Source organism: Bactrocera tryoni, chromosome 5 (assembly GCF_016617805.1).
Source record: "Bactrocera tryoni isolate S06 chromosome 5, CSIRO_BtryS06_freeze2, whole genome shotgun sequence".
NCBI classification, from domain to species: domain Eukaryota; kingdom Metazoa; phylum Arthropoda; class Insecta; order Diptera; family Tephritidae; genus Bactrocera; species Bactrocera tryoni.
Genome location: NC_052503.1, coordinates 21004323 through 21023007, shown reverse-complemented (window position 1 = coordinate 21023007; position 18685 = coordinate 21004323). Strand labels below are relative to the sequence as shown.

The following is an 18685-nucleotide window of genomic DNA, read 5'->3' as shown; positions in this document are numbered from 1 at the left end:
TGATTTAACAGTAAAATGCAGTTAGCAATATATTTTAATATATTATGTACATACATACTTGTACATACATCGTGAATGTGGATATACTTCTTCAGCATTTGCTTATAAACTTGGGCGTAGTGCAATTTGTTTATAGTTTTTATTTATTTTGTTGGATTTACATTTGTTTATTTTATCAGCAGTTTGGTACTAAACGACTTTGCCTTTTTCACTTTTGCTTTTCATATGTCATTTGAGGCATAACGACAATTTAAATTTTGTTTTTCGGCCGAAAATCCATCGCAATATCGTCCATCGAAATGTCCGAAACGTTCGATGGTGTAATTTATATGTAGATACGTGTATATTATTTGGTTATACCAAGTAGTTGGCGGTCATTAACGATACCCTTTCTGTAATATCTGCGCATATAAAAGCCTGATAGCCACTGCAGTCGCCACACAGTCAGTTGTGAATTGAACCACTGAGGCAACCAAAAATTGCAGTTCAACGGATTTAACCACATTTGAAGAAGAAGAAGTGAATAACAAGTGCTTAAAATGAAATTCCTCGCTTTGGTACGTTACAATCAGTGATAGAGATTTGCGTGAAAAAAAATTTAAAAAAAATAATATTTTTAAGTTTTTTGAGTGAAAATATCAAATGCTTATTTACGCGAGCAAAATAATATTGGATCGTGAATTTAGCAACATATGCAAAAAAGACACTAGTTCTTAGCATTAAGTTGTATAAGAAGAAAGGCACAGATAAAGCCAATATTGAGCCGAGCCGGAGAATTCCAAGTAGAAGATTTAATAACAATTTTTTTTAATATTGAAGTAAAATAATTTTGGATAATTTTTAACATCATTTGCAAGCTACTGATCAGCCTTACAACCTAACCTCACCTAAATACAAGTAATAGATACCTGTAGTCAGTGTTATTAATTTTGTGACAAGGAATTAACTAATATCCGGGAAGGCTGGTATGAACTGATAAACTCAATTTAGAGCCGAGCTAGAGAATAGAAATATTGTTTGCTTTAATCACATTATTTTTTTTCTAATATGGAGAATAGTTTTTCATATGTTAGAAATGCTGAAAATATAATCAAGCTTTAAGAACTTCGTGAGCAAAAGATTCCCAACAAAAAAAACCAAATTCAGTTTAATTATTTGCTTAAATTTATCAAGAGACCATTATATTGTTTCATGGATTTAAGAACGAATATTTAATTGGTTTTTAATTACATACATAATTTTTGCGATTTTAGTCGGAAACTGATACTTTTCTGAAATTTAATTATTGTTCAATGCATAAAATCATAAATGAGAATAATAATTAATTTTTTTCTTGGAATTCATATCGTTACAACTCCGCAGCAAAGTAAGAACTGTTCCAAGATTTACTTTTTTCGGCATTGTTTCCGAATTGATATTTCTATAGATACGATGTACTTGTAAAAATACAAGTTTATTTTATTACTTTTTGTAAATCAGTGGAGGTGGGGCACTTGGAATCTCGCCACTTCGTGGATCTTTTCAAATCCACTACAAAAGTTTTTCTGGAATTCTCGCTTTTTCCTGCGCACCAATTTCTTGTAGTCCCTCAAGACTTCCAACTGTTCTCGCTTTCTGCTTGCTTGGCCCAGTTGAAGCAGAGTCTTACTTTGCGTCTGCAAGACCGAAGCTCCTTGTTCCACCACGGGAGCTTCGTTTTGTTCTTGAGTCGCAGCGTAGGGAATGCTTAGTGAAAAGCTGTATTTAAGGCATTCGTAAATGCAGGCGCGCCCTTTTCAAGGTCTTCATGTGAGTTGTACACGCAAGATCTAAGTCTCTTGCTTAATAGTATCTGCCTATAGAGTTCCCAGTTTGTATTCCTGGGATTTCTCCTCATTCCTGATCCTTGCTTCTGGTCTAATGGAGAAGTAGATGTATCTATGGTCAGAGAACGACGCTGTGCTTAGCATCCTGCAGTTTTCTACCAATGCATTTCTACTTGTGTATAGTGTTATGGAAGTGGGTCCTATGTAGGTAAGTTGAGTTGAGTAGTGACTCACCTCGATGACTGATATCGGGGTTGTCCCAACCGTATGATGGGCATTTGCATCGGCGCCCACCTCCAAAGCCTACATCTTTCTGCTGGATGTAGCCGCCAGCCTTTGGAGCTCTGCCGTTGGCACCTCGCATTCATATGGCATATAGCAGGATGCAAGGAGTAGAGACTCATCCTTGGCACTCGTCACTGCCACAACCGTCAGATCATATGTGGAAAGACTGAAGTCAATATGAAGAAATAGATTTTTATTCATCAGTTCGGGGTGTATTTTGCTTAATTTCGTGGCTTCAGCCCAGCGACCTCGTTACCCGATCCAATCTATGCTCGAAGCTCGGCGTAAGCGATCTTTCTCTTGTGGAAATTCACTTCGAGTACCCTCAGCTCTTGGTTTTGGACCATCAGACTGCTGACTGGGTTCTTTCACCACCTCCACCTCCTATAGGACAAGTGAAGTAGGCATGATCTCTTCTATACATCATCACCCATCTCCAGCGTGTTTCTATTGCCGTCCACATATTTGTATTTCGCATTTTTTTAATTATTAATTTTTCTGACTAAAATTATTCTGATACAACTAAGGATTTTTGAAGGGTATTTTGGGAAAGTATAAGTAAAATTTGTGAATTTATTCGTTATTGCCAAACAATTCTAGAAAATGCCGTAATAAACTTTTCAAAATCTATCAAATTGCTAGAAAAATAAAATAATTGTTCGAAATAATGAAATTCGCAATATGAACCATATTATTTTTTCTGAAGCAATGCATTGTAAATTTAGGCTTCAACTTCTCAACTTAAGTTTAATTATTAATTGCTAGTTTTAGTTATTATTTTTTTATATTTATTTCAGTGATTATTTTTTTATTTTGACAGATAAATTTATTTTAGCAATAAAAGTAATTCAACAATTCTGAAGAAGTAAAATTAATTTTGAAATTTAAATAACAAAAAAATGTATAATCAATAACCTGAAATTAAAATTTAAAAAATATATTTTTTTTATTTGAATTTTATTGCTGCTGGGTGTTTAATGCTAACCTAAAACATTTCTTCTTTTATGAATTTTAGACATTGTTCGTGTGCTTGCTGATGGTTGCGCTGGTAGCAGCCGCACCCGCTGAAGAATCCCTACCGGGTGGTATTTACGAACAGGATGAGCAAGGGCGGCAAAACTTCTTCAAACTGAAGAAGATCAAGAAGCTGCTTTTGGGTTAATCAAAAACCATTTACATACATATATGCAGCATATATGTGGCATGTGCTTAAATTCTTATATTAGGTTTTATCACTCGAATGTGTTCATAGTTATTTTTACAATTCGCTTTTTTTTTTTTATTATAATTTGTTGAATTTGTTTAGCAACTAATTTTCATACTTAGACGCTGTTAAAGACCGCATAAGCTCATCTTTTTATTTGTACAACATAAGGAAATTATTTTTGTAAATATCCCACACACATACGACTATAGTTCTGTAAATATTGATTTTCAATAAATATAACAAAAATGGAAAAAACAAATTTTGACAAACAATTAAAGTGAAGGTGTTAAATTCAAGCCAAAAAGCGCTTAAGCGGATATTTGGATATTCGTGCGAAACAGGTTTGTTAAGAATAAAACTTTTCGATTTTAATGGGTTTACATAAAATTTGTTAAGCGTACGAATTTTGCTTGAAAAATATTTACATAAATTTTATGTTTACTTTTTGTGTTTCCAAAAATATTTATGTAAATGGATTGTTTGTAAAGAGTTTAAGCAGTTTAACAGTAAAATTTTGGTAAAGAATGCCACATAGAATATTTTCATAAACCAGTTTTAAGATTACTTTGATAAATATTGCGCTGTTAATGGTGAAGGGGAGATTGTGGAATGGGCAAACATTTACATTTCTCTTCGAATTTTAATGAATGGGTTTTTGCATAAATTTCACCACGCTTGAACCTTTTGTTGGTGACATTAATAGCTTTCTTATTCTAAAATCTATCGGTTATTCCAGAATATCACCTTCTATAGCTCCGCGTGCGCATTTGAAAATAAAACATTAATAAATTATATTTTTTTCTAGTTTTATTTTGTAATAAAATTCGAAATTTCATATCAAGTAAAGGTCAACAGGCTAGGACAAGCAAGCGCTTGAGTACCTTTTTGATTTTTTTTTTTTTTGATTTGAAGAAAAAAACTGCTTAGTAAAAGCTTGAAGTACTAACTCAGAAATAAGAATAAAAAGAATAGAAGACATATACATATACTATATATTATACGAGTATATGTAAATACAGCGATTCATTGTTGTTGTGTAGACTATTTTCGAACCAAATGGGTTTGGTTTGCATGTAAATATGCCCGGCTACATAGCATGCCAACAGTTTGTCTTTGGTGATAGAAATTCATAGAAATAGAAAAAACTCAATTTATTTATATGTGAAGACATAGTACAGACATACATACATACGCACATAAATAAATATATTATATATAGTTAGTGGAAACGCAATTAAATATTTACACTTTAGTAATAAATGTAATTTATTAATTTATTTTTTTCATCTTAAAAGTAACATATTATTTAGAGTATTGAAAGTTATGAGCTGATATTTTCTTATATACTTTTTTACTTAGTGTTAACATAAATTTTAAAATAAACGACGTGAAAATACGACGTTTATGGGTTTAGTATGGCGGAAGTTTTTTGAATAACGGTAATGTGATGATTCGGCATGTCGTTAGAATTAACCCAAGAACAACAATTTCTTAAGCAATTTCAACTTCAACAGAATGCTCTTATCATCGGTGGCTTCGATAGTGTCGTGAGCACCCTCAATACCTTCGGGAATGGCCTCCTCTACGGGCACGGCGCTAACAGCCATGAAGAGCGCGCAACAAACAAAGATAGCCTAAATAAGTTTGAGAGCAAGCGAAAAAATATTTATTAGAAATTTTCAAAATTTTAAATATTCTTTTTGCATTTTTTAAAGACTATTTTTAAACATTTTTTGTTATAGCTTTTTATATCTACATTTTTTTAATTTTTTCTGTTAATGTTTTTTATATCTAACATTTTTTTTTAATTTTTTTTTAATTTTTTCATTTTATTTTTTTAATTTTTACTTATTTTTTATTATTATTATATTCGTTAACACGTAAATTTAACTTATACTTTAATTTTTGTAATTTCATTAATTTTACACGCACCAAAAGCAGGAATTTCATCTTGTAAATGTTTTTTGTCGAAATGTCTTTAACTCGAAACCGCGTAGGTCAAATGGTAAACTTTAACTGATATTCAGTTTAAACTTAGTACTACTATTTATACCTAGTCTACTTGAGTACGCTGTCGACGTTGACTGCTGACAGCGACGCTGCTGCGGCTGACACAGCGAGCAACGCAAAAATCTGCAGCACCCACCCTAGCAATAAACGTGCGGTATGTATGTATGTTTATATGTACGAAAACCTATGAATGTATGTATGTATGTAAGCATATGATGCGCGTACTACCTTCATTGATTTAAGTCATATTGGGGGTGCCATTAGTTTTTTAACACATTTTTGAGCATTTTGTTGCGGCTTTTTCTCCTGTTCTTTTAACTCTTCCGCTGTCTTGGTTGACGCTTTCCGTTTAACGAATGTTTTTTTTAAGTGGCAGTTAGTACTCGGCAGAGACGATTCCAACACATCTTTGTATTTGATTATTGTCTCTAGTCTAAACATTTTTTTACACAACGAACTAATTCTTTTGTGTTTTATTTGACGGTTAAGTCACGTATGCACACGCGCTACATATCTTTTCACATACATATGTACATGTAAATAACTTATCGCCAAAAATATATCAAAATTTAGTTTATTTGCATATTGGCATCTTAGTAGAGATATTTTATATATTCTAATATTATTTCAAAATTTATGGAAATACATAAATAGAGCCATGAAATTAATTTTTGAAAATCATTCTTTACCTCTACACATCATAGTCCGCACACATTTTGAGGACATTTTTTTAAGTGTTATCAAACTTAATAGTTAGAAAAGACAACAATATTCTAAGCAGAAGTAGAAGTGAGAGATGATTTAAAAATATGTTTAAGACACAATTACTTACGGAGTAAAGAAACGGGTTACTACTTAGTTTAGTCATAAATTCTTTCATAAAGTTTATAATGCATACATACAACGAGGACAAATTCGTAGAAAAAATGCCAGGTGATGAGAGAAAAAGAAACGGTCGTCCCCTCGAGCCATAGAAACTATTCGTGAACGCATTTGCAGAAATTCACACAGAAAACAGAAAATTATGTCAAGCGATATACATATTAACCAGATCAATGTTAAGACATGTTTGAGATGAACTCGACATAAAACCTACTGATGGACAACTGGTCATCTACTGACAGCACGCTTGAAGCAAATTGAGCTCAACAGATGCAATCAGCATCTCCGGTCAGCGGCCACGAAAGTATAATATTCAAAATTTAAAAATTGTTCAATTTTTAAGAATTTTTTAATAAGCAATATAAACACTACTGTGGTCCGGTAGTGTAAGCTACATTAAGCTCCTTACAGAAAAGTACCCCTCTAACCAACGGTTTCTAATGTTTTTATTTTTTCTTTGGTTGAGAGCATGTATATAAATATGAAAAAAAGACAAAAAAAATCACATCAATAAATTTTCAAACTTCTTCGCAAATTCATAGGTGTAATATAAAGGCGAAATTTACATAATTACATAAAAAAATTTAAATTGATTTGTGTATTCCAACCGAAAATGCACTGATCTCAAGCAGGCAACTGTGTACATAGTATGTACATATCTAAGACATTCCACATATAATTATGACACTTGATTTCACTCTTCAAGCCTATTTGGTTATGTAATATATGTAGTTATGCCGCTATATACTTAACCTTTACTCTAAATGAATACCTGAACATATAATAAAATGAAACGAAAGAGAGTTATACCTTGGTTATTAAAATAAATATAAAAAAATGTCAGCACAGCAGTACGAATAATTAGTAAGATCAGCGATGACATTGTCGAAAATATTTCAGTTGCCATAGCATTTGCAGCCGATGGTGCTTCAGATTGTGAATTAAGTAATGAGCATTTATATATTTAGTTCGCGAAACAATTCAAAAGGAGATGGGAACACGAAGAGCAATAAGAATGGTAATTCACGTATTTTTGCATATGCTTACAAATTTTACTTCAACACACCAACCGATTCATCCATATAAACTAAGAAAGTTAAAAAAATAAAATGACAAGCATAAAAAAGGCGACAGAAAGCGATACCCTGATTCACAGTATAGCTTTATATTGATTTTGATACATGAACTACTTACGTAGATCCATCCACCAAATACATTTGGCGATCGTATACAAATTAATGTATTAGGAACTATTCTCTACCATTACTAGTATATGCACATATGTATGCATATGTAAATATTGCACGCAAATATGCCAAGTCGTTGCAGAAAATAAAAAAATAAAATTACTTACCAAAAGGCTGGAATATATGTAAATGTTAATTTATTGTGGGAAGAATATAGACACAGAGTTTGTAAGTAACTAAATCACACTTTCAAATCAATTATAATGGATTATATGTTTTTTTTAATTCTTTCAAAAATCACAATGTCATGAGAAATTCTTATCCAAGCTTATTTAAATCAGTAACATATGATTTGACGACCATTTCCTGTCAAACAATCGATTTCCGAGTATTACATTGAACATACCACATACTGATATAATTTTTACAAAATTTGTATAAAAAAGATAACTAGAATGATATTACAAATACAGATTTGAAATATACCAGATCTTTCGTATTAAATTACAACATCCAACTAAAATACATAAATAAATATTTTAATAAATATAACGCTTTTCATCACCTTAAACGCTCTATTATAACTCTCCACATATTTAGATTCTTGACAATTCTTCAGTGTATTTCAATCTGGAATGGCAACACTAGTGTAGTCCAGAGGAGAAAAGTAAAATCAGCATAAATCCAGAAAATTTTCTTTATTTTTCCAATTACAACAAAATTACCTCATTGCTAAATACTAAACGTTAAGCTGAAAAACTTAAAAAATTCTAAATAACCGTGTAAAAATGACTGGCTCGTTTAGTGTTAAAATAAAATCGAAGAACGGCCAATTCATTGTGAAGGACTTGACTGCTAAAACAACGATTGGCGAATTGAAAGCAAAAGTTTCACAATTAACTGAAGTGAAGGAACCACAATTGCACATACTCGCTGGTTTTCCGCCTCGTCCATTAGATTTATCGCAAAATGCACATTCTATATCGACGATAGGAGTTAGCAGTGGTGAAACATTAATTGTCGAAGAGAAACCAGCAAATACAGCCGCTTATTGCTTAGAGGATGATGAAGCCCTTGCGCGTAGATTGCAAGCCGAAGAAGAGGAAGAGCAACTACGTCAAGTAGTTGCTGAAGCTACAAGGACAGAAGGTGCCAATGGTCCACAAGCACCCGTTGAACTTCCAAGTGGTTCCAGCGGAAATTTTAATGGAATTTTACTCAAAAAGGTTGTACCGGCAGATAATTCTTGCCTTTTTACGAGCATACGTTTTGTGTTAAATGGCAAAATCGACAATGAAGGCAGTGAAATGATGCGACATATTATTGCTCAAGTTGTATCTGCTGACCCACAAGAATTTAATGACGCTGTTTTGGGCAAGTCAAATTCTGAATATTGCACATGGATACAAAAACCCGATTCGTGGGGAGGTGCAATTGAAGTTTCAATACTCTCCAACTATTATGGCATAGAGATCGATGTTGTAGATATACAAAATGCTATTATTAATCGTTTCGGTGAGGATAAAAATTATGGACTACGAGTCTTTCTACTCTTCGACGGTATACATTACGATCCCTTATACATGGAAACAGTAGGTGTAAGTAATAAACTTTGAACCGATCGACACATTTCATTTATTTAATATTTTATTAATTTAATTTCAGGGCGGTGCACCTGCAACAATATTTCCAATCGAAGAATTGGGTGTATATCATCAAGCGGAACAGTTAGCTAACGAAGCAAAATCATCAAGACAATTTACCAATGTTGATAAATTTTCTCTGCGTTGCTTGCAGTGCGATGTTATGCTGGTTGGTCAAGTGCAGGCACAGCAACATGCTAAGTCGACCGGTCATACTAATTTTGGGGAAATTTAATACGCCGTAATATTTAGTTCGCTCTATTTCTTCGCTTTCTTCGTATTCGCCTATTACGTACTCACATCCTAAGACTTGTGATTCACAGATTGAATAAAATTATATAAGAGAGACCAGAGACAAACGAAGGGTCGTCCGGTTTTCTTATAATTTTCACAAAATTGTCATCATAGCTGCGTTAGAACTTCACATCTCATGACATTACTTATTATTTTTAAATGAAATTGTTAATTTCTGGATATTTGTTAACCCAGTTTAAATCTGCAAAAAAATAATAATATTTTGAACGTTTCATATAACGTTCTATAGTAGCTTAGCTAATCCAAAAAGTAGCATAAATTGCTTCAAGCCAGAATTTTAAGTATATTTAAGATGTTTACAAATAGTTTGAAATTAATAACAAATTACTCTGGTTTGCAAATATGTAATACCCAAATGTATTTATGCTTTATTTAACTAAAAATCGTTATTCTCCGCAGCATCAAACGGTTTTATATTTTCATGAAAATTTTTATGCATATACATATGTATGTATATGTAGTGAACTTAAAAAAGGGAATGCTATTCTGCCCAAATTCGCTATGGAGCAGGTGCCCATGGGGGTGTCATCGGTGCAGGATTTTGTAAATATGACATCACTACCGCGCTAACGGATAACATAAAAGACGAGAGAACCTGAACAAAGAAGATAGAAAGTAACTAGGAGCACAATCTTGCTGATTTAACCTTTATATTTTATTACCTGTTTTGCGTCATCACTGACTCTTGAACTAGCAAAGCTAATACAAGAACAATATAGAGCAAACCAAGCACACCATTTAAGCTTCATCATCAGTCCACACATCGAGAATATCATGCCTAAAAAATAAAAACTTTGTTGCAATTGTATATATGGTATATAAATATTGCATGTAATTAATACCCAAAATATTCATATAGTCAGGCATAAGATCTTCGCTGGAACTTCCCGCTTGACCTTGGTTTTGTGGGGCCTTATAGCGGTTGACCTTTTCTTTACGGCGTGGATCCACTTGCATGCTCATTTTATCTTATTTATTAAAATTACTTTTTATTTGTTACAAAAAGGTTAATCACTCGTACGTAAAGTCGTTGTCAAATAAATGTCATAACTGAAGTGACAGCAAAGACACAAACCGATTATTTAAGACCAATGTAAACAAATTGCTTACAATTATTAAAAAAAAGGTTTGAGATTAAAAAATAACCAGACAGAACTATTAAAAAGTGAATACAATCAAAAATTTATTGAGTTATATTAAATACATTATTTTGTAATAACAATATTTTTTGGAAAAATAACTTTATAAATTTTATTAACAAACGTAGAGCAGGTAGCCCTAGCAATTTGTGCGTAAACAGCTGATTGTCTTATTTATGCATATATTTTTGCAGCGGTTTCTACAAATTTTTTAAATTAATTTGTGTATTTTTGACTTGATAGATAGGTAATGGAGATTTTAAAGCAAGGCGCAGAAGGTCGTCTTTACCTTGGTGTATTTAAAGGGGAAAAGTGTTTAGTAAAAGAGCGTTTCATTAAACATTATCGTCATCCAGAATTGGATACACAGATTACAAGACAACGAATCAAAGCAGAAACAAAAGCGGCTACTCGATGTCAAAACGCTGGAATATTAGCACCACGTATTTTGCATACTGATCTAAATGAACGTAAAATTTATATGGAATATTTTGGAGAAGCCATCACAGCCAAAGAATTAATTCAACGTGTTGTAGCTGATCATTCAGTAGAGACAGCGGAAAAAGTTTTGAAAAATCTTTGCACACAAGTCGGTACAATAATTGGAAAACTTCATGCAAATAACATAATACATGGTGACCTTACAACTTCTAACATACTTATCAATCCCAAAAGTGAAAATAAGGATTTTAAAGAGTACGACATTGTTTTTATTGATTTTGGATTAAGTCATTACAACCAAGGAGCGGAAGACAAAGGTGTCGATTTATATGTATTGGAAAGAGCGCTTCTCAGCACACACAGTGAGCAACCATATCTATTTGATTACTTGCTCGAAGCTTACCGCAAAGAATGTGGCAAGGATGAAGGAACTATTGTTGCTAAATTTGAAGAAGTACGGGCGCGCGGACGGAAACGTACTATGATTGGCTAACCAGATGTGTGAAAAGATTCATTTCATTTTTTTTATTACGATAAGCTTAATTGTGACTAGATCCTAATTTACACAACAAAATACAGAACATAGTGCATATTCGACTATTCTATCCGCTGTTGTGCGTTTTTTTCGTTGGGTAAAGAATTCTGTAAATCATCGCGTAAGTTTTCAACTTTAATCTTTTTTATATACTTTCGAACTTTTTGTTGTTTTGAAAGCTTCTGATTTTTTAATGGCTCAACGCCTTCAGAGTCATCGTCCTTATACTGTTGATATGGATGTTCACGAATTTTTTTGATTGCATCCTCTAATTTCAAGCCAGCAATTCCCTGTTCTTCATAGTAGAGGCGCAGTTTAGCACAAAATTTTTCGTGTCCCCTTCTAAATGACTTCGTTTTTGTTGAAGGGTACTACAAAATATTGAAAATTAAAATAAAATTTAAAAAATATAATTATAATTAAATTTACCCTTGCATCAATCGTGCGCGCACATCTATCGTAAAAATTGTGAAGATGTTTGAGAAAAACCTCGTTTGGTTTGATATTTTCATCCAAACTTATTTGTAAAATTTCAATGACATATGGGAAATTTCTGTTACCAGTTCCTTGTCGCAACATTGCACCCAAAATTTGTATGTTCATGCTGTAAAGTTGTAAATGTAATACAAATGTACTTATATACCTCGATATTACTATAATTGCCTCACCGTATGCCGTTTTCTTTCATCTGTTGCAATAATTCTCGGGATTCCACTTCCGTTTGACATCCTAACGCTAACACACCATAGGTAATAATATCAGGCTCTAAACCGGCTGTCCGTATCATTGATATCACTTCTTTCGCTCCTTCGTAGTCGAAACGCATAGAACGTTTTTTTATTAGAATATTAAAAAAGTCAATGTCTGCTTTTAGACCAATTTTTCGCACGTATGTTAACAACTGTTTTTCGGCTGCATATGTTGGCGGTATGACCTCCAATAATGTTGTAAAAGTTTCAATATCAGGCGTAATTTTACATTCTTTCATAAGATTCAAAAAGCCCGACAAGCCGCCCAAAAGTAAAAAACGTTCGTGAGGACGGGAAACTTCCGCTAACGAAACCAGGCTGCCGAGATGAGGTTGTGCTGCCAACAGGTTAGGCATTTCTAACTGTTCTGCATTATTTCTAATTTCTATAACTTGGGATTGCTTATTCACATCTAGAGCGTTAGATGATGATACTTCTTTAGAGAGTGATGTCTCTTTTTCTATAGATGTAGCCGTAGCTAGAAATTCTTCACGTTCTGCACATATTTGATGTAATACTTTTTCCATAGTATTCAAGTCACCAAATCCACAATCTCTCGCACAACGTAAAACAGTGTTGAAAGTGTAATAATCGGGTTTTAGTTCATACTGCATCATTTTGTGCCAAGTAAGAAGACAATGACTGTCGAAAAATTTCAACAAATTTAAATGAATAATGTTTACAATCGTGTTTATAAAATGAGTTCTTACCGGAATCCATATTCTACATCGCTTGCGCAGGCTTGCAACAAGAAATTAAATGTTTCAACATTCAAAGGCAATTGTTTCTCCATTAACTCATCCGCAAGTAAATATGCCGTCTTTACGTCACCACATCGTCCAAAAGCTTTAATCATTGCATTATAATTTTTTACATTTGGTTCATAACCCTTCTCTATCATTATTTCACGTAATCTATTAGCCTGTTCAATGCCGTAGACCGTAGATGGAGCATTCGCACAAGCATTAAAAAGTGACGTATACGTACCGCCTTTCACTTTTAATCCCCTTTGCCGCATTTTAGTAAATAAATTAAATGCTTTACGCGTGTAACCTGCCTTTGCACATCCGCTTATTAGTAAATTATATATGTATGCATCAGGTTTGGCGCGATCTTGCTTTAACATTTGTACCTCGAGTACCGCAATTGCATCTTTTAGTCGTTTCTCGGCTAGATGGGATTTTATAAGACGTGCGTAATCAATTGTTCGCAATGCTCTGCTTTTAGGATTATTTGTATATTCATCTTCCATAACATCTCCAGCATCTTCTTTGATCTCAGATGTTTGATTGTTACCAAATATATCAGCGTCGTTCAATTTTTCCACAAAATGGTCTAAATGACTATTTAGATTATCTTCTTTCGACGAATTCTCATTTCGAAATGGCTTATGGTCTGGAAGAGTCTGTTGTTCCTTGTTAGCTTGTCGTTGCTCTTCCAAACCGGCATCTTTATCATATGTTTTAATATGCAGTTTACGGACACACTTTGACTCTTCAAACAAACTGTAAATACTGTATTTTAATTTAAGGCACTCATTGTGACGAAATTCCTGCGACACCTTATTGCTCGTATACCAGAACTGACGCAAAGCTCCAACACGGAGCAAACGAATGGCCATTTTATTTATTTCAAAGTATCTGTGTTATATTTATATAAACTCTTTCAAATTACATGCTGTTTTATTCATTACTGATTAGAGTGGCCAGGTTACAGCTAAAATTAGTTGCTCAAAATTTTCAATCTTATTATCAACAAAAAAAAACATTTAAAATATGTTTAGAACTTTACTATCTTCATTGATGTATCCGATTCAATGTATTCTTGAATTCAATATTTCATTATATTTTTCAAAAAACTTTAAATTTTTCCCAACAAGGCACATACAAATTTTTTGAAATGCGCCATGAATTGATAACGTCAGAGTTGCCAATCCTATACATATAGGCTGTCTCAGCTGTACTGTATCAACTGTTTTCTGTTTGTTTTCATTGTCAATTCCGCATCAAATGTTTTTATTTGTGAATGTCGTTTGGTGACTCACACGCGTCATAATTTTCAACCAAAAGTTAGATTAACTTAAAAATGTTTAACAATTTATTTGGCAAAAAACCAACTGTTAAAGAACAGCAAAGGGAAAATGACAAAAACCTACGAAAAGCCAATCGGGACATAGAGCGTGAGCGCCGAAAACTAGAAGAGGAGGAACGCAAGCTGCAGCAAGAAATAAAAAAGGCTGCGGCACAAGGCAATAATGATGTATGCCGCATATTGGCGAAACAACTTGTGGAAATAAGGAAACAAAAGTCTCGAACATTTGCAGCTACCAGTAAAATTACATCCATTGGTTATCAAAATAAAAATATAGGAACAAATATAGTACTAGCTGATGCAATGGGAACCACTGCCAAAACAATGGGTGATATGAACAAAGTGATGCGGCCGGAAAGTATTGCTGCAAATCTTCGAGATTTCCAAAAAGCAAATATGCATATGGAAATGACAGATGAGATGATAAACGATACGTTAGATGACATGCTGAACGAGTCGGGCGATGAAGAAGAAAGTGATGCCATTGTTAATAAGGTTTTGGATGAAATTGGTATTGAGATATCAGGTAAAATGGCGAACATTCCGTCCACCGGCTCCGGAGATTTGGAAAAAAGTGCACGTAGCGAAAAGGATATTGAAGCTCAATTGGCTAAATTGCGCTCCACTTAGTTATTTCTGTAAGTCTATAAAATAAGTTAGTTTTTATAAATGTAACCCTTATGATCATGTGGATTTTAAATAAAATGCTATTGCTTAAGATATATATATTTTACTTATAACCCAAACGATTAACAATCTTTAAATTTCACATAAATGGATTAACTTTATAGTCTAGCTGACATACCACCACCAGCGACAATCGATTCGCCTGTAATATAAGAAGCATCATCAGAAACTAAAAATGATACTATTCCACCCATTTCTTCTGGGGCACCCAGACGTCCCATGGGTATATTTGAGACTGCTGCGTTATTAGCCGATTCGGTTTCGTGCAGCTAATGAAAAAAATATCTATGTTACTCTTTTTACACTTACTTTACATTTATCATACATACCGCACTTGAGAATTTGGTTTTAATAATTCCTGGTGCCAAGCAATTTACTCGAATTCCTTCAGGAGCCAACTCTTTGGATGCAGCTTTAGTTAAACCAATTAAAGCTGTCTTACTAACGGAGTATGCACCTAGCAACTATAAAAAATTCTTATTTAAGATATAATGATTAGATGATCTTATCTTCTTATCTTAATGATTAGAAACAAATAAAACATACATATACATATGTATGTATATTTATGTACATACATTGAAAGCATCGTAGCCCGCTATGGAGGACACAAAAACTATATTGGAACCTTGTTCCTTTCGTAAATAAGGCAATGCCTCTTTTGCAAGTAAATAGGAAGATTTAACATTCACGTCGAATATTTTATCCCAGACGCCTTCCTCGCATTCCAACACGCCACCCACTACTGGATTTGTAGCGGCATTAGATACCAAAATATTTAATTTTCCATAAGTACGTATAGTTTCCTCAAATAGTCGTTTCCTATCTTGTGCTTCTCCCACATGACATTTTAAACCAGTAACTTTAAGATTTAGCTTTCGTAAACGTTCAACCGCATTTTCAACATTTCGCTCCTTACGGCTACTGATTACCACAGCCGCACCATCCTCGGCCAAACGTTTAGCAATTGCAAATCCAATTCTAGTAAAGGTAATAATGTACACATTTTTGCCTAGTAACAAATACATTATTTATGATCAACATACCCATCCGTAGAAGCTGTAACGATTGCTACCTTTCCTTCTAAACGTTTCATATTTTTCTCTGTTGCTGTATGAATTCCACTACTTGATAAGCGTTTATGACAAATATTTAAAGTTACACCAGGTACATTAGCTAGTTGAAAAATATTTGCATTTAACCTTTAATCAATGAGATTGAACTTTAAACATTATGCACATTAACTTACCTCCAACGTAAACACTTTTTGCTTTTGTTACAAGTTGTCTTCTGATAAGGAACATTTTTTCAGATTCGGATTCTTATCCTTTGAACTGAACCTCACTGGCGATAAAAATTAGAGCGGATTAAGCTCCTTATTAAATCACGACCCGTGAAATCTTGAATTAATAAATAATATATATGTATGTATTTTAATTTACAGTACTATTAACACCGGTTTCTTAACCCTTAAAAGGTAACATTTCTGAATTTCATTTCATAATATTTATTTGACAAATTTCGTTGTTATAGGCCTTGGTTAAAATCAATATTAGACTTTATTATTTAAAAAATAAAATAATCTACTCAACAAAATGTTGTTTATCTAAATAACTGATACACTAAATATATTTATTATATACGTGCTATTTTTTAATTCAACTAAAAGGTACACAAAATGCAAATAAGTAATTTTTATTTCAGAGAAGTAATTTATTGCAAAATTAATAAATCTGTTTAAAATAATTTTTAAATGGTGTTGCGTTTATTTTGATATCGTTATGCGTTAGACACTATCGTGTCGTTGCTAGCGTTGACGTAGTAAAGTAATCGTTGTGATAAGCTTTTTTGTATTCGATAGAAAAAGCACATATCTATCAAACGGCATCGCAACAACTACAAAATAAATTTAATCCACAGATTTGTGTTTCAGCCAAATATTGCTAAATTTAAATGCAAATATCTCAAAAAACATAAGTCAGCGTCAACTATATATTTATATTTTCTTAATCTTGAGAACTTCGTCTATCGCTACATACCCATTCGAAATCCCAGCCATTATTTACATATGTATAAGAGTGCAAGAATCAACTCAACTAAATATTGTTTATATGATCGATCGAAACAGGATTAAATAACTAGTATAAGACTAAAGAATCCTCAATTTACAAAAGCAATAGCCCTCTCCTTTATTAGTAGATTTGAACTACTTTAATAAAAGTGTAAATGTATCTTAAATTAAATTTTCTTATATCATGTTCCCGCCAAAAATTTTAAGTGATTGATTTGAATTTAAACTAATCTAGACTTTTTTATTGCTTTTGGTGATTTATAAAACAATTGTTTTTGACATTAAAAAATTCACATCGTTTAAAATTTATTAAAAGAAAACATTGTGATGTCGTACTTTGTTATAAAAGTTGTATTTTTTTTTATAAATATTCTCCATTCAATGGAAATAATGGTGGAGATTTTTGATTTTGAGCGCCTAGCAATGAGACGTTTGCTGCTGGCCCATACAATGCTCAAAATAGCTAGTCAATATGGAGCAAATTCAACAAGGTCTATTTGGATGAAGGCATGTACATAAATATTGGAATTACATGTATTACAATGTCGTTCGTTTAATTAAAATACGTATATTTTAGGCTCGTAGGCAAATGTTTTGGGAAGTCGATTGCCAGGTGAATTCAGACGAGTTTTTTAAAAGCAACTTCCGAATGAAGCGCCAATCATTCAATAAATTGTGTATTATGTTGAAAGGCTTAGAGAGGAAAAACACTAACTACCGAAAGTCCATTCAATTAGAAAAACGTATTGCAATTGCTGTATATGCTTTAGGGTCTTCTGCCGATTACCGTACAATTGGAAATATGTTTGGAATTGGGAAAAGCTCTGTTTGCACAATTCTAATTGAGTTCTGTCGTGAAGTCTGGCGATGTTTGTGGCCTTTATATTTGAATAAATTCCCAATGAACGAAATTCAATTGCGGGAGTATTTAAATGGTTTTGAGTCATTGGGTTTTCCTCAAGTGTTAGGAGCTATCGGTAAGAAGTTCAACTGTTTACAATTGATTGTTTTTTAATTTTTATGTTTAAGATGGATGTCACATAGAAGTTCATCCAACAGCAGAAGATGCTATGGATTACTATAATGATAAGGGCTGGTATTCCACAGTTCTTCTGGCTTTAGTTGATGCAAGGTAAGTTTGTTCATGAAGCTCGTTCGAACTCCTGGCGTATTTCTTTAATATTATAGATGTCGCTTTATATACATTAACGTCGGTAGTCCAGGCAGTTGTAATGACTCTTCAATATTTGAGAGTTCATCTTTAAAATGCCAGTTAGTACAATCTAGCTTATTTAATGACATGAGTAGGCAAATATCGTCGGTTAATGTTCCAGTCGTTCTGTTGGGTGACTCTGCGTTCAAACTTGATGAACATTTGCTGAAGCCATATCCATTTCGCAAAAACCAACCTTTGAATGAGAAAAAATATAACAATGCACTCTCGAAATGCCATAGAGTCGTCGAGACAGCTTTCGATCATTTAAAGGCAAGGTTTAGGCGAGTTGGCAAAGGCTTTGAAAACCACATGGCCAACACAAAAGCTGTCATTAAAGCGTGCTGTGTATTGCACAACTTTTTGAATGAAGAGAAAGATGAAATTACTGAAAGGTGGATTGCAACACAACAAATCGAAAACCA

The 18685-nt window shown here is 33.1% G+C and overlaps 9 protein-coding genes across 9 annotated transcripts; 5 read left to right on the top strand and 4 right to left on the bottom strand.

The window, feature by feature from the left end:
* Positions 1 to 539: 539 nt before the first annotated feature.
* LOC120776373 lies at positions 540 to 3269 on the top strand. The gene is made up of 2 exons (XM_040106955.1): positions 540 to 557; positions 3106 to 3269. Exons 1-2 carry the CDS (start codon positions 540 to 542, stop codon positions 3250 to 3252), a joined length of 165 nt encoding a protein of 54 aa, XP_039962889.1. The 3' UTR covers positions 3253 to 3269.
* Positions 3270 to 4590: 1321 nt separating this feature from the next.
* On the bottom strand, positions 4591 to 5291 carry LOC120778463. The gene is made up of 2 exons (XM_040110269.1): positions 5230 to 5291; positions 4591 to 4931 (listed from the first exon to the last, which is right to left on the bottom strand). Exons 1-2 carry the CDS (start codon positions 5245 to 5247, stop codon positions 4767 to 4769), a joined length of 183 nt encoding a protein of 60 aa, XP_039966203.1. The 5' UTR covers positions 5248 to 5291; the 3' UTR covers positions 4591 to 4766.
* A 2721-nt stretch (positions 5292 to 8012) lies between these two features.
* On the top strand, positions 8013 to 9682 carry LOC120778025 (ubiquitin thioesterase OTU1). Its single transcript, XM_040109698.1, has 2 exons — positions 8013 to 8974; positions 9042 to 9682. Exons 1-2 carry the CDS (start codon positions 8165 to 8167, stop codon positions 9252 to 9254), a joined length of 1023 nt encoding a protein of 340 aa, XP_039965632.1. The 5' UTR covers positions 8013 to 8164; the 3' UTR covers positions 9255 to 9682.
* Positions 9663 to 10371, bottom strand: LOC120778026 (protein Asterix). Its single transcript, XM_040109699.1, has 3 exons — positions 10177 to 10371; positions 9997 to 10112; positions 9663 to 9929 (listed from the first exon to the last, which is right to left on the bottom strand). Exons 1-3 carry the CDS (start codon positions 10295 to 10297, stop codon positions 9834 to 9836), a joined length of 333 nt encoding a protein of 110 aa, XP_039965633.1. The 5' UTR covers positions 10298 to 10371; the 3' UTR covers positions 9663 to 9833.
* A 284-nt stretch (positions 10372 to 10655) lies between these two features.
* LOC120777779 (EKC/KEOPS complex subunit TP53RK) lies at positions 10656 to 11519 on the top strand. The gene has a single exon (XM_040109300.1). The coding sequence runs from the start codon at positions 10724 to 10726 to the stop codon at positions 11405 to 11407; it is 684 nt and encodes a 227-aa protein (XP_039965234.1). The 5' UTR covers positions 10656 to 10723; the 3' UTR covers positions 11408 to 11519.
* On the bottom strand, positions 11417 to 13893 carry LOC120777778 (pentatricopeptide repeat-containing protein 1, mitochondrial). Its single transcript, XM_040109299.1, has 4 exons — positions 12909 to 13893; positions 12118 to 12840; positions 11879 to 12053; positions 11417 to 11820 (listed from the first exon to the last, which is right to left on the bottom strand). Exons 1-4 carry the CDS (start codon positions 13817 to 13819, stop codon positions 11512 to 11514), a joined length of 2118 nt encoding a protein of 705 aa, XP_039965233.1. The 5' UTR covers positions 13820 to 13893; the 3' UTR covers positions 11417 to 11511.
* A 255-nt stretch (positions 13894 to 14148) lies between these two features.
* Positions 14149 to 15011, top strand: LOC120778188 (charged multivesicular body protein 2b-B). The gene has a single exon (XM_040109926.1). The coding sequence runs from the start codon at positions 14284 to 14286 to the stop codon at positions 14917 to 14919; it is 636 nt and encodes a 211-aa protein (XP_039965860.1). The 5' UTR covers positions 14149 to 14283; the 3' UTR covers positions 14920 to 15011.
* Positions 14998 to 16389, bottom strand: LOC120778187 (dehydrogenase/reductase SDR family member 4). Its single transcript, XM_040109924.1, has 5 exons — positions 16226 to 16389; positions 16023 to 16152; positions 15555 to 15957; positions 15306 to 15440; positions 14998 to 15245 (listed from the first exon to the last, which is right to left on the bottom strand). The coding sequence occupies exons 1-5, from the start codon at positions 16278 to 16280 to the stop codon at positions 15075 to 15077; spliced, it is 894 nt and encodes a 297-aa protein (XP_039965858.1). The 5' UTR covers positions 16281 to 16389; the 3' UTR covers positions 14998 to 15074.
* Positions 16390 to 17354: 965 nt separating this feature from the next.
* On the top strand, positions 17355 to 18684 carry LOC120778182. The gene is made up of 3 exons (XM_040109919.1): positions 17355 to 17554; positions 17625 to 18024; positions 18077 to 18684. The coding sequence occupies exons 1-3, from the start codon at positions 17375 to 17377 to the stop codon at positions 18181 to 18183; spliced, it is 687 nt and encodes a 228-aa protein (XP_039965853.1). The 5' UTR covers positions 17355 to 17374; the 3' UTR covers positions 18184 to 18684.
* Position 18685: the final 1 nt, after the last annotated feature.

What these genes read in the sequence shown, in the direction of transcription:
- LOC120778025 (XM_040109698.1), top strand. Translation starts at nt 8,165, where the DNA reads ATGACTGGCTCGTTTAGTGTTAAAATAAAATCGAAGAACGGCCAATTC. An exon ending in TATACATGGAAACAGTAGGT is followed by an intron (nt 8,975 to 9,041) that starts GTAAGTAATAAA and finishes ATTTAATTTCAG; the next exon opens with GGCGGTGCACCTGCAACAAT.
- LOC120778026 (XM_040109699.1), bottom strand. Translation starts at nt 10,297, where the DNA reads ATGAGCATGCAAGTGGATCCACGCCGTAAAGAAAAGGTCAACCGCTAT. An exon ending in TGACTATATGAATATTTTGG is followed by an intron (nt 10,113 to 10,176) that starts GTATTAATTACA and finishes TTTATTTTTTAG; the next exon opens with GCATGATATTCTCGATGTGT. An exon ending in TCAGTGATGACGCAAAACAG is followed by an intron (nt 9,930 to 9,996) that starts GTAATAAAATAT and finishes TTCTTTGTTCAG; the next exon opens with GTTCTCTCGTCTTTTATGTT.
- LOC120778182 (XM_040109919.1), top strand. Translation starts at nt 17,375, where the DNA reads ATGTCGTACTTTGTTATAAAAGTTGTATTTTTTTTTATAAATATTCTC. An exon ending in CAAGGTCTATTTGGATGAAG is followed by an intron (nt 17,555 to 17,624) that starts GCATGTACATAA and finishes CGTATATTTTAG; the next exon opens with GCTCGTAGGCAAATGTTTTG. An exon ending in TCAAGTGTTAGGAGCTATCG is followed by an intron (nt 18,025 to 18,076) that starts GTAAGAAGTTCA and finishes TTTATGTTTAAG; the next exon opens with ATGGATGTCACATAGAAGTT.
- LOC120777779 (XM_040109300.1), top strand. Translation starts at nt 10,724, where the DNA reads ATGGAGATTTTAAAGCAAGGCGCAGAAGGTCGTCTTTACCTTGGTGTA.
- LOC120777778 (XM_040109299.1), bottom strand. Translation starts at nt 13,819, where the DNA reads ATGGCCATTCGTTTGCTCCGTGTTGGAGCTTTGCGTCAGTTCTGGTAT. An exon ending in ATGAAAGAAAACGGCATACG is followed by an intron (nt 12,054 to 12,117) that starts GTGAGGCAATTA and finishes ACAACTTTACAG; the next exon opens with CATGAACATACAAATTTTGG. An exon ending in CGCGCACGATTGATGCAAGG is followed by an intron (nt 11,821 to 11,878) that starts GTAAATTTAATT and finishes AATATTTTGTAG; the next exon opens with TACCCTTCAACAAAAACGAA.
- LOC120778188 (XM_040109926.1), top strand. Translation starts at nt 14,284, where the DNA reads ATGTTTAACAATTTATTTGGCAAAAAACCAACTGTTAAAGAACAGCAA.
- LOC120778187 (XM_040109924.1), bottom strand. Translation starts at nt 16,280, where the DNA reads ATGTTCCTTATCAGAAGACAACTTGTAACAAAAGCAAAAAGTGTTTAC. An exon ending in AAAAAGTGTTTACGTTGGAG is followed by an intron (nt 16,153 to 16,225) that starts GTAAGTTAATGT and finishes TTTTTCAACTAG; the next exon opens with CTAATGTACCTGGTGTAACT. An exon ending in AAACCAAATTCTCAAGTGCG is followed by an intron (nt 15,246 to 15,305) that starts GTATGTATGATA and finishes TTTTTTCATTAG; the next exon opens with CTGCACGAAACCGAATCGGC.